Below are 12,478 nucleotides of genomic sequence, written 5' to 3'. Positions count from 1 at the left end.
AAGGGCTTCCAATCTATCACCCACGCAGGATGTTGGGTGGCATGCATTAACTTCCTGAGTGAAACATAATCTAAAGAGAAGTCATCCAGTTGGGCATACTAGTCTGAGTACAATCCTTAGAGGAAGATATGTCTCAATCAGGCCTGTTTGCAAAGTATTGGACTGTAAAGCTATGTCTACACTGCACTCTAAACTCAAAATAAGATACGCAATTAGTGCTACGTAAATTGCATACTTATCTCAAGACTATTTCTAAATAAAGTGCTATTTCGAGCCATCCCTTACTCCTTGAACAATGAGGTTTACAGGGATGGTGAAATGTGTCCGCTATATTTCAGAATAGCGGACACGTTCCAAAGACGCGGGGTATACAACTTTGATGTATAGACGTACCCTAAGGTTGCTCATGTTTAGCAGTGAAAAATGGCTAAACCCTTGCACAATACTGTGAAGATGTGAACCATTATTTGTCTATAATGCCTATTTCAACTGCAGAAGTGAAGCTTGGTAAATCTGCATGGGATACTAGGCCAGACTTGCATCATTTTGCACATACAGGACTACTGAGTTCTGTCTCTCTCAGGGTCTGATCCAGAATTCAGTTATGTCCGTGGATTTTACATCAGGCTTTTTTTTTAGATTATGCTGAGCCCTGCTTGGGTCTAACAAAGGGAGCACTGGTGGTGCAAAGGACTTCCTTTCCCACCCTGCAGCTCTGCATAGAAAACAGGCTCAGTCCAGGACTTGTATTCCTTGTGTTTGTGTTTCTACCAACATACAGTAATGTACACACCAGAAGCTGAATGTGACTATTCTAACTCACGATAAACATACAGGTAGGTTATGAACAGCCTCAGTGGTTGGGCTTTCTGAAAACAAGCTCCTTGGTTGGATATATAGACTAGGTAATGTTCTCTCCTCATATCAAGAGCTCTCTCGTTCTGTGGTCACTATTAAGCACACGTATGAGGTGGTCAGCACTGAGTTCTCACTGTGTCTGATCAGCTTAGGGAAGGACGATGCATTTCTGATTCTGGAAGGAGAGAGCCAGCCAGGCAGTTGTGAAATGTTACACATCAATTCAGCAGGAAAAAGACATTCTAATGTGAAGTAAAAAATTGGGAAATATTTGTTTTTTAAATCTCAGGTAGTATCTGGAGATACTTGTCTGCAATATCACTAACCATTTGGCTTCAGCACAGAACAGGAATGTATCAGCCCAGTTCAGCAGTGGTTTGGCTATGATGAGTTTGGACAGAGATTTCTCATTTCTTCCCAAGTTGGAGGAGGAAAAAAAATTGGATTGGGTGAATGAGAGTAAGAGCTGAAATGTATAAACATTCCTAGTGAGGCTTCTCCTTAACTAGCTACAGGGATGAACCACACTCTCAGAAGGCATCAGTATAACTGATATTAAAAAAGGGAAATATTTCTAATATGGCCCTAAGAAAAAAAAAGCCATCCAAAAGAATCTAGAGAAACAGAAAATATGTCCTGAGACCATATTGTATTCCGCAAGGAAGTGGAGATGATTGGAAACACAGGGAGCACCTGTCGGTGCACTAGGGCTCAAACACCCATGGGTATAAGGGGGGGACTGCTCAGCACCCACAGATTGTAGACCCTCCGCTGCTTTGAGGCCTCTTCCCAAGGTCCCTGGAAAAGAACAGGTGGGAGATAGTTGGGGTGGGGTCAGAGAAAAGTAGGGGAGAGGAACCTCAGCAGAAGGGGATCAGGGTGTTAGGATGGAGTGAGGATGGAGCATCTTCCAACAAAAACAAAAGTAAGTCGGTGCCTGTGACTGGAAAAATACAAAAAATAGGTTGGGCCCCAAATCAGCAAAACAAGAACACAAAGCACATTTTTATTTACAGGATCAGGCTAAGACATTTCTTTCATCCATAAAGGTATCACTGAAAAACTTCAGAAAGTCAAACACATTAGAAATATGTATGTGATTCAAGTTTCAATTCATATATAAGAATGGGATGACATTAGACATGTTCAAAGGGAGTTAGCCCATGACGTTCTGATCATTTCAGGTACAGCAACTAGCTGTTCCTCATTAAGAATGTCCTATGACCATCTGTATTTCATTTTACTCATTTTTTCATTCACAATTTTTTTTCATTCATACCAAAAGATCCATAATAACACAGGGAATCTTTTTGCTTCTATAACATTTATGACCAAGAATAATGGTACCAGAATTATTGCTTTTCTGTCTGAAGAACAAAGTGACAAATTCTCCTCTAATTGATGACATCTGCAGAACCTTTCAACTGAATTAAAGTACTGTGCTCAGCTTCCTGTTATCCTCTATGTAAAATAACTTCCACAGCAGATGAGCCTTTGATAACAAAGGATCAGCTTTGTAGTGCTTTGTAAAACTGGATGTTACAGCATACTGAGCTTCTGGTGACATATTTTCACCCTGTCTGTGGCTTTATAAATTGAGCCTGATTCACACCCCTAAAACCTATCAGCCATACAAGTTTATTCTTCAGCAAAGACAACTACAGCAGATTTTCAGAATCAACATTTTAAAAAAAAACATTAAAAGCATACACTTGAGATTTCAGCCAATTATTTTCTCTTATTTTTGTTCAAATCAGCCGTAGTTACCACCATCATCTGTACCTGTTTGTTAGGATCAAATTGTATAGAGTGTCAATCTTCATGCTTCAGACATAACCCAAATACCTGCCTAGTGATAAGAAGTAACTTCTCAAATAGGTGCTCTCTGATCCAGCAATATCTGTGGTCCTGCTGGATCACGGATGTTGCCAGACCAGAGCGTCCCGGATTTCAGAGGTTCAACCTGTATATTTGTGAATAATATCCCTAGATCACATTATATTGTATAAAATATACATTGCAACTCGCATACAACAACAAACTACTTACAACATCTAACTTGAAGATTTGGAACTCTTAATAAGTTATCACATTTCCCATTCAATTCACACACTCAACAACTGAAATATTTTTAAACAATCAAACAGAAAACATGAACAAGCAAACAAAAACCTAAAAAGAATTCCCTGAACTCTGTAAGACAACATAATCAAGCTAAATAGTACATGGCTTCACTCTGAAAGGTTATGAATCCCCCCAAAAGTAAAACCCTGATTTCTACACAGAACTTAATTTTCTAAAGTCATGCTGGACAATTCAAGTGCACTTAGTTCTCAGTCTATTACAAGGTGGATAATGGATGATACCTTAGAGGATGGAAGATTACTTGTTTACATGTGCTCAAAATTTAGACTGGGATTTCCCAAAGAGCCTAGTTAGTTGCCTAACTCCCTTGGGGTCCTTTTGAACTGATAAATTGGATACTGGACCTCTCTGCTCAACTGGAATTATCTCTGGGTACGGCCCTCTTTCAAAGAAACAATGAAACAGAGATTCTGCTTAGCCTGAACTGGCTTTAAAGAGTTCACAGCACTTCTGGTAAGAATAAGCCTTTGTTTGGGTGTTCTTGGCCAAGATATTTGCTTGCCATTCAGTTCACTGGCTGGCTGCTGCCACAGAAGTGTTTTCATTTCTGTGGTGCTGTATGTCTGGCTTTTGAAACACTTTTTCTGGTGAAGAACACTGCTAATATCCACTGGGATAATTACTGCTGCTTCCAGAATAGCTCAGTGGGGGAGGGGGCCATCCTACTCCCTATTAAGTCAATTGCAAAGCTCATAGACCTTTATCCCCAGAAAGATTTGGGTGCCTAAACCCTGTTGAACTCAATGGGAGTTAGGCACCAAAATATCTTTGAACGTAAGGTTTCATTCTCTGATGGCCTCACAGAACTCCTTCTGTCTTCATCTTCCCAAATTCTTAACCAGAGCTGGTAAGAGAAGAAGACTTCCCCAGTGATTTAGGTGTTGACTTGAGAAACCTGGGTTCAGTTCTCTGCTCTCCCACAGATTCCAAACACAACACGTGCAAATCTTTCCATGCCTCAAGTCCCCATCTGTAAAATGGAGATAATGACACTGCCCTATGTTGGAGAAAATGTTGTGAGGATAATCAAACACTTCAGAAACTGGGAGTCAGACACTGTATTCATGGAGGCCATACAAGTACCGTATTTGGCTCTGAAGAGCACCAGAAAGTGACATTTCAACTAGGAAAAGAAAAGCGGCAGTGCCCTCCTTTCCTTGCTTTTAATTACTTTCTGGTATTTCATTATTAGATTTTCTTTTAATTTTCTGATTCTGGCTGTTATTTAACATTCAAATTGCTCTTTTCCCTCTAAGGACCAAGTTACATGATGAGGCAGAGATAACTCATTCTATACAGTTGCTATGATCTGGGAATTCTATTTTTATCATGGTTCAATTATTCTGCCCCTGAAGAGCAAAATCATTACTAGGCTGGTTGCTGCTACTACTAGAAGAGAGCAGAGTTAGTCAGGTTATGATAATAGATATTGATTAAATGGAATCCTGTTTCCCTTGCTTTTTATCATCTCAAAATGTGTATTTTAGTGTAGTCTGCCTTGAAAAAAATAATCTCTACTCCAAACTATTTTTGGACACAAAAGGACAGAGTGTGCACTAATGGATGAGCCTATTGGGTTGTTACAACAATAAGATTATGTGACTCAGCACTTTATTTCCCGGCAGTGTAATTAAAGACTAAATGTATTGATCTGAAATGCCAAGAATACTGCACCATACATTTTGCAGAATTATACAATTCTGCAGTTCCAATTGCAGAAGGTCAGTGCACTTTCATCATTCGAAGATGGATTTTGCAGTATTATCTGAGTGCCAATAATGTATTCAGTGCTGTGCAAAATACTGTGTAACCCACACACCTAGTGTGGTTACTGAGTACTGCAAGTGGCACCTAGACCACTACAACATTAAGATCAAGAGACCACTACAGCATGGGCTAGGAACCCACTAGCTTTTAGCTCAGAGGGTAGAGGCTCCTATAGTCAGCTCCTGAGGTCCCAGGTTCAAATCCACCTTGGTGGTGGTTACAACTGCATTAAAGATTGCTCTGCCCCAAAACACTTGAAATCTAAACTATGATTCTAGAATTCATTTCACTTGAAGCACATGAATATTCCTATTGACTTTGGTGCAAATGCTCACTTGCTTAAAGTTAAACATGTGCCTTAAGCCTTGTCTACATTTACCACTGTGGAAATGGATCTCCCAGAAGGTCAATTTGGTGGGTCTAGTAAAGACCCACTAAATCAACTGCTGATCATGCTCCCGCTGACTCAAGTACTCCACCAGAGTGACAAGAGTAGGGGGAATCAACGGGAGTGCTTCTCCTGTCAACCCCCCACAGTAGGGATGCCACAGTAAGTCAAACTAAGGTATGTTGCTCCAGCTACACTAGTCACATAGATGGAGTTGCATAACTTAGTTCGACATCACCGCCTAGTGTAGAGCTGGCCTAAGTATCTACAAGATTAGGGCATAGGTAGAAAGGATGGGATACAGAGAAAGCCAACAGCTCTTTGATATTAGATATGATACCTGCTTTTTCCCCAAAAAAAGACGTCCAGAGTGTGCCTAGACTACACCTCTCTGTCGACAGAGAGATGTAGATTAGGCACGTTGAAATTGCTAATGAAGCCGGGATTTAAATATCCAGTGCCTCATTAGCATAAACATGGCTGCTGCTTTTTTTCTAAACAGAGTTTTTAAAAAAACCTGCACTCTATATGCGGATCTGTCAAAAATAAAGCCTTTTTCGACAGATCCTGTAAACTTCATTTTTTGAGGAATACAGGATCTGTCGAAAAAGCGTTTATTTTCAACAGATCCACATCTAGACTGCTGGGTTTTTTCGAAAAAACTCCGTTTTGAAAAAAAGCGGCAGCCATGTTTATGCTAATGAGGCCAGGATTTAAATGTTAGGAATTGTTCACCAAGATATCACCCTATCATATTATACATTCATACAGCCAAAAAAGGGCGTGCATGAAGTGATGAAAATGAATAGAGACGAAGAAGACGGAATTAATTCCTTTAAATTAGATATTTTTCTTTACTTTCCTCCTCTGGGATTTTGACCCTTTCTCTCCAATGAAGAGTAGAGACTCTTTGTAGAAATGTTTCTTCCCAGATGAAAAAGGAACATTTTACAGCAGCTCTGGGACAGAAATAATTTGTGATATGACAGGATCGGCAGGGTTGAAGTCTGAGTGTTGTCTTGGTCTCTGGACTCATTTTTTGTGCTTTTATAAAAATACATGCTGTTCTATTCAAGAGCTTTCAAAGTGGCATATAATGAAGGAAACTCCACCCTTGCCATTACCTCACATTAAAACAAGCCACATGCTATTGTATTCACTCTCCTAATGGTGTCATGTGACAAGTGATAAAGAATCACAGAAAAAGGTCACTTGATTCAAACACTGAACATGGAATTTTATCAGAATAAGGAAACAGTGTTGTCCCTAAAGCCACTTTCTCTGCTTCGCTCTGACTAGAGTATTCTCCATCCATTCCCCATGACAGGCTTCCTGTTACAGAGGTAAAGAACTAACACATACACTCTCACAACAAGACTCAAATGTTTCTCATCAGTGCACCAAGATCATCATTCTCTCCAGCATCCCTTATGGGATGACACTTGCAATCAGTTACAGGCTAAGCTAGGACACATAAATTAGTGCGTGGAGCCCTGAGGAAGTTAAGTGTCCAAGAGAGGCCTAAAGCAATCTTTGAGTCAAAGTCTGTCAAAAACAAAACTGAGAACAGGAGGTTACCTTTCTATGTGGCAGAAATCAGGGCCCTGCTCCGGGCTGCCAAAAATGACATCAGACCAACTCATCCACTGCCAACATTACTACTAAAAGCAGCTTTAAATATGCTGTGTTGGCTTCTCTTTGTCTCATAATTAAATGAATCTGACAGTACTGCTGAGACCTTTCTTTTATGGTCAGTGCTATCTTCTAATTAACACATCAGCAGCGCACACCCAGCAGTGATCCATTATCTTAAAAAGCCAGAAGAGTGATAGCTTAGCAAGATGATATCTATGTTATTGGCTTCTTTCTTTAGAGAGAGACTATATTTCATACAGAGGAAACACAAGTCAGGACCCTTGCAGGCACATGGACATAGCAGGGGCAAGATTTCCAATTACATTCAATTAATTACATTTAAGGAACAGAATGACATAGGATAGTGGCAGCATATTATCAGGCAGCACCTAAAATGGTGGTAGCTTGCAAAACTAACTTATCAGTTCTTCAAGACCCTTGATAATAAGTTGTATTGGTCCGGTACAGTTGTCCACTTTTTTCCTATTGCAATGATCTTGGCATGCCACAGACTAGTCAAAACTGGCACCAGTTTAATTGCCCCTTTGAAATCATGAGAGAAGTTTTTGAAGCCAATGAGTCACAACTGCAAAAAAAGGAGAACAACCCGGCGCCGTTTCAGATTTCAGTAGTGGAAGGCAGCTCTAGTAATGATTCCAGGGGCTATTCAGGCACTTAAAAACTTTAGTTTATTTTGGCAGGTAACTTAGCAATTAACTGACAGGAACACTGTATCTTATTGCTAAATTTAAAAAAATAGAAAATTAAGTCACTATTAAACCCACTTAGCTCTAATAACATCATGTTCTGACATCTTGTGACAAGTCTCTTAATGGACACTGGTCAGGTTTAAATTGTACTGTATATTCTTACTTTGTTACTAACTCTGCAGAGAGCAAGTCTCCATCAGGATGCCTGAGGCCTGTGTCAGGCCTGGGAGGGGGCAAATACATCCAAGCTCTGTATAAGAGTATTAGAATGGTCACATGGGGTCAGACCAATGGTCCATCTAGTCTAGTCCAGTGTCCTGTCTTCCAACAGTGGCCAATACCAGGTATTTCTAATTACATTTTTGAATACATAAGATGGAGGTGGCTCTCACTGTGCTATGGGAGACAATTTTTTTAACTCTTTTTGCTTCACCTGTTTGTCTGAGACTCTCTCACCCTCCAGTTAACATGATGTGCCATCACCCAGGTATCTAGGCACATATTCCCACAACAGACATTTTCAATTTTTCTGTTTTATTTAAACAAATGAGAGTGGTGAAAACAGTTTATTTCTAGTTGGGGAGCAAAATGAAAAGAAGCCCCCTCAATCCCAAAAGAAAAGCTCATTTTTCCCCACCTCTGCTATGATCATCACTGTACATCAGATAGACTGACAAAGAACCATACAAACAAATGATCAGTGTCAAAACCCTCTGCATTTCATCCTCCACTTTGGTAAGTCACATGCTTGTACAGGCTATTCCATTTCAATGACGTCTTTTCCTAATATAACACAGGATCAGGTCCACAAGAAAGCAAATAAAAAGGTAATTTTAAAAAGTCTACTAATGAAAACTGGCTCATGAGCGTCATCTCGCATTCCTTGGAAATATTTTCAGATGAATCAGTTAAAAGAGGTGCTGACCAGCTTAAGTGCTTATCAGTGGAAACCCGTATGTTATAAACATATGTCATGCACATTTTCAATCTGGAATTAGCTTGGCAGCTTCCCGTTATTTCCCTTTAAGTATGAATGAGCTACAAAATCAACCTATTATGATTTTGCAACCCTGCTTTTTGTGTATTCCAAAGCTTTACAAAATATTCCCCAAAACCAATCAACTGATTCTGTGAGACTTTCTAAAGTCTTCAATATTTCCTTAGCTGCTTACTGGATTATCACTAAAGCAAGACAAGGTCAGATGCAAAATAGAAGTTTTGCAAAACAAACTGAACTATTCTGCTAGTGGGTGAGAACGAGTGTGTGAAACGGGACATAATATAACACCCTAGTCTGTTTTTACTCCCCAGCTACTTGAAATGAGAACCAAACATAACAATCAGTAACCATATATATTAGTCTCAGAGGGGTAGCCGGGTTAGCCTGTATCTGCACAAACAACAAGGAGTTCCGTGGCACCTTAAAGACTAACAGATACATCTGACAAAGTGGTTTCTACCCACAAAAGCTTATGCCCAAATAAATCTGTTAGTCTATAAGGTGCTACAAGACTCCTCGTTGTTTTTCTATATACAGGTTGCACCTCTGTAAACTAAGACTCTTGGTCTGGCAACATCCATGGTTAGGCAGGACTATAGATGTTCCAGGATCAGAGAGTCCTAGTGCACTGTGGGACAGAAATGGGGAAACGGGGGGTGGGGGGGGGGCAGTGCAATACAGTGATGGGGCAGAAGCCCAGCACATGGCCCAGCTGGGCCCTGGATGAGGGCAGGTGGGAGCTTGGTGGGGCAGCCTAGCTAGGCTGCCTGGGATGGGTGGGGGAGCTGGGAAGCTTCGGGGGGGGGGGGGGGGGAGCGGATGAATTGGAAAGCTTGGCATTTGGCAAAGCTGGACTGCGGGGGAGTGGGTGGAAGCCCAGTGGGATGGCAAGGCGGGGGATGGGGCTGGCAGCAGGGGAGCAGAAATTATCTCCCCTAGTCCAACGAAATCCCTCATCGAGGACCAGTCAGGTTTCTGAATCTGCCAGGCCAGGGAGGTCCAAACTGTACATTAGATTTTTAACTCATCAATTTCCTTCTAGTCCTGACTAACTGATAGCGCAGACGTGCACTGACCCAGCAGCAGTACAGGGAAGGAAATCATAATTCTCTTCTGATTGGAGCAATGGGAAAGCAGAGGTTTTAATCTACAGTGGGCCCAGACTGACAGTAGATTAAAGCTCCACCTACTCACAGTAAATTCCACCCATTCACAACATACCTGCTTAGAGAGAAGAGCAGTATGTACACAGGCATACTATGTTAATACGTGATATACATACACATACACTCTTTATAGCCTCACTCCCACAAAGGCAAATAGCAGCTGTGAAACAAGCACACCAGTGATGTATTATTTGTGAAGTCCCATGTGTTTGGTGTTGCTACTACTAAATACAAATAAAAGCAGTCCAGGCCCAGAAAAGTTTTCATTCCAAGTATGCAATCCTTACAGCTCTTATTCCTCAAGTTGGTAGGCTCCACGTCACTGGCCAGGTACAATAACTAGCACAATCACAGCTGAACAATGAGTATATATTTTAAAAAGCTATCCTTCCCCTTTTAATAGGGTTACAGGCAGAAGGCAATTGAGGTTATTGTGGGTCTCTCGGGAGCAATGAGTCTCTGTGCATAGAGAAAAGGAAGTAGATATCTGTATGCTCCGCCTATCAGCAAGAACTGTTGATCAACCAACTTTCATTTGCTATTCTTAAAACAGAGCCCAGGAACGCTCATCTCTTTGTAACTCTTAAGTAGCAGGTACATGCTGGCACTTCTAGAGTAATAAGACTTCCAACACCTGTGCAGGAAGGGACAGTGTTGCTCTCAAGGACAGCTGCCCAATATCCCTTTAAAAATCTGTTTAAGGGAGAAAATTCAAACATACAACTTAAAGTCTAGCTGTGATAAAAAACAGCAGGGCTAGGAACGGGACCAGTTGTTTACAGATTCCATCAAGAAACACGAAGAAAAATAGCTTAATTAATGTATAAACCAAGCTCTGTTCAACAGAACTTCCTCAGGCTGTTTCCCGTCTGTGAAAATTAACAGCAAAGTCTTTTATACAACTGAAACTATAAAATTTATCACGAGATGTTTACACAGCAGAGATACCTTGGGACAGACCTTTGCAGTTTCCAGAGTTATGCTGTGCTGGTACTTGTAGTTCCATTTGTGCTCTCAAGCAGTAATGTTTCCACAGCTACTGCTTCTCTGACTGAGTAGAGCAAGGTGGCAAGCCGGAGGAAAGACCGGGATCTCCAGCAGCCTTTACTCCTAATATTTTGTGGGCTGAGTAGCACTGAAGGGAGTGGCCCTGTCAAACAGGGAGTGCCTGGGCTCTCAAACAGTTTAAAGGAAGAGAGAGAATTTTCCTCCTTAAGTCCACTTAGTCATTCTGGATGATGGCACAGTGCACCTTTCTAAATGCATTACATTTTCCATTTTATGGCTCATCTGGAAGCAATAGCTAACTAGAGTAACAGTGACAACAGCTTCCTTTTAAATAGCAGCTTTCATCCAAAAAGATCCTAAATCACCATAAAAGATTATTCTAAACGTAGACTTGGCCACCACCTGTTCTACTCCAAGAGTCTGCAGAGTTCTCTGGGCCCCATTTCTACCACACTATTCCTTAGGAAGAAAGAAGACGCATGTTGAGTGCAGCTCTTGGGAAATTATGTTTCTAGTCCCACCCATCCCCTCCCCTGCCTAGCATACAAACCAGATTACCTGTACATTTTATAGACTCTCATCCTGGCACCAAAACATGCTGGGCGGGGGCTCTGCTGCTACTTCTCCTCCAAATGTGTTTTGAAAAGATGCCAACAAATACACCACATACTCTGAGTAGGAGTAGATAAATCCAGATTTTGACCAATGTTTAGAGTCCCGCAAATCCACAGATATCCACCTTATATTCACAGGTATCTGATGTGGATACCAGAGGCTCATTTTTGCAGACACAGATGAAGATACTCATTTTGTATCTAGAAGTTTGCAAATTTGTGGATATCTGCTTTATATCCACAGGTGTGGATGTGGATATTCACAGGTCATTTTTGCAGGTGCAGATGTAGATATCAATTTCTGTATCCATTAAGGGCTCCACCAACAATGTGTAATTCTCTGCTTCTAACACTAGATCAAACATTTAATTTCCTGAACTTTGAACTTCATTTTTCCTCCCTGACCTCTCATCTTCTCAGCTAGACTGTCAAATACATACACAGGGTCTCACACTTTCTCTTACATATACACTGTCACACACACACAAATTGTCTGTACACCTTTTACTTGCAGTCTGCCATGCTTTGCCTCTGACTTCATATGTTGTTTTCTGATACCATGTGAATGCAAGTACAACACGAGACAGGGCGTTCACTCACTTCAAGCTTTTATGTGTTTGTCTGAAAATGAGTATCCCAGAAGAAATGTTTGAGGGGGTGGGGAAAAGAGGGAGGAGTGATAGTTCTCTGTCTCTTCCAGTGCCCTTTTGATCATCAAAGTGCTTCACACACATTATCTAATTAATCCTACTGCCACCCTTATGAGGTAACCAAGTATAATTATCCCCATTTAAAGAGACTGTGAATTCCCAACCCCTGGAGTTGCTGGGCATTTGCCACACTTTATTGTTTAGCAGCTTTTGGGATCAGGTTCTCAGATACTAGTGAAGAGGGCTAAATAAGTACTCTTCAGTGTACTGAGGCTCTTCAGTGTGCATGAGGGTCGTCATTCAGACTACTGAATTCCTGGTGCCTAGTCCTGTAATCTGTCCACTTGGTTGTATTCTTCTCTTTGTAGCTTTGTTGCCCCTGTCCCCAAAATTATTTGATGTCAATATATATATATATATGGGTGCATCTAGACTATATTCCTCTTTTAAAAGAGCCATGTACATGAAGGAAATCGAAAATGCAAATGAAGCACAGATTTGCAAATCTCACGCTTCATTTGCATAATCACGTCCAAT

The 12,478-nt window shown here is 41.0% G+C and overlaps 1 protein-coding gene across 12 annotated transcripts in view; it reads right to left on the bottom strand.

Moving 5' to 3' along the window:
- The window catches only part of ABLIM1 (actin binding LIM protein 1), a 322,972-nt gene that overhangs the window by 236,536 nt on the left and 73,958 nt on the right, over positions 1–12,478 (bottom strand). For 6 of the 12 annotated variants that reach the window (XR_012905696.1, XR_012905698.1, XR_012905707.1 and 3 more), the window contains exon 1: positions 10,630–10,783. The exons of 1 other annotated variant lie outside the window; for it this stretch is intronic. Coding sequence is in view for 2 of the 11 variants with exons in the window: in XM_075935419.1 (XP_075791534.1) it covers positions 10,630–10,675 (46 nt within the window). In the remaining 9 variants the exon portion in view is untranslated. Of the gene's footprint in view, positions 1–10,629; positions 10,785–12,478 lie in introns of those variants that run through there. 5 more of the 12 variants (XR_012905695.1, XR_012905697.1, XM_075935416.1 and 2 more) reach the window with 2 other exon arrangements.

This window comes from Pelodiscus sinensis, chromosome 8 (assembly GCF_049634645.1).
Source record: "Pelodiscus sinensis isolate JC-2024 chromosome 8, ASM4963464v1, whole genome shotgun sequence".
NCBI classification, from domain to species: Eukaryota; Metazoa; Chordata; order Testudines; family Trionychidae; genus Pelodiscus; species Pelodiscus sinensis.
Note: the sequence above shows the minus strand (reverse complement) of the source record. Positions and strands in the feature narration are given on the sequence as shown.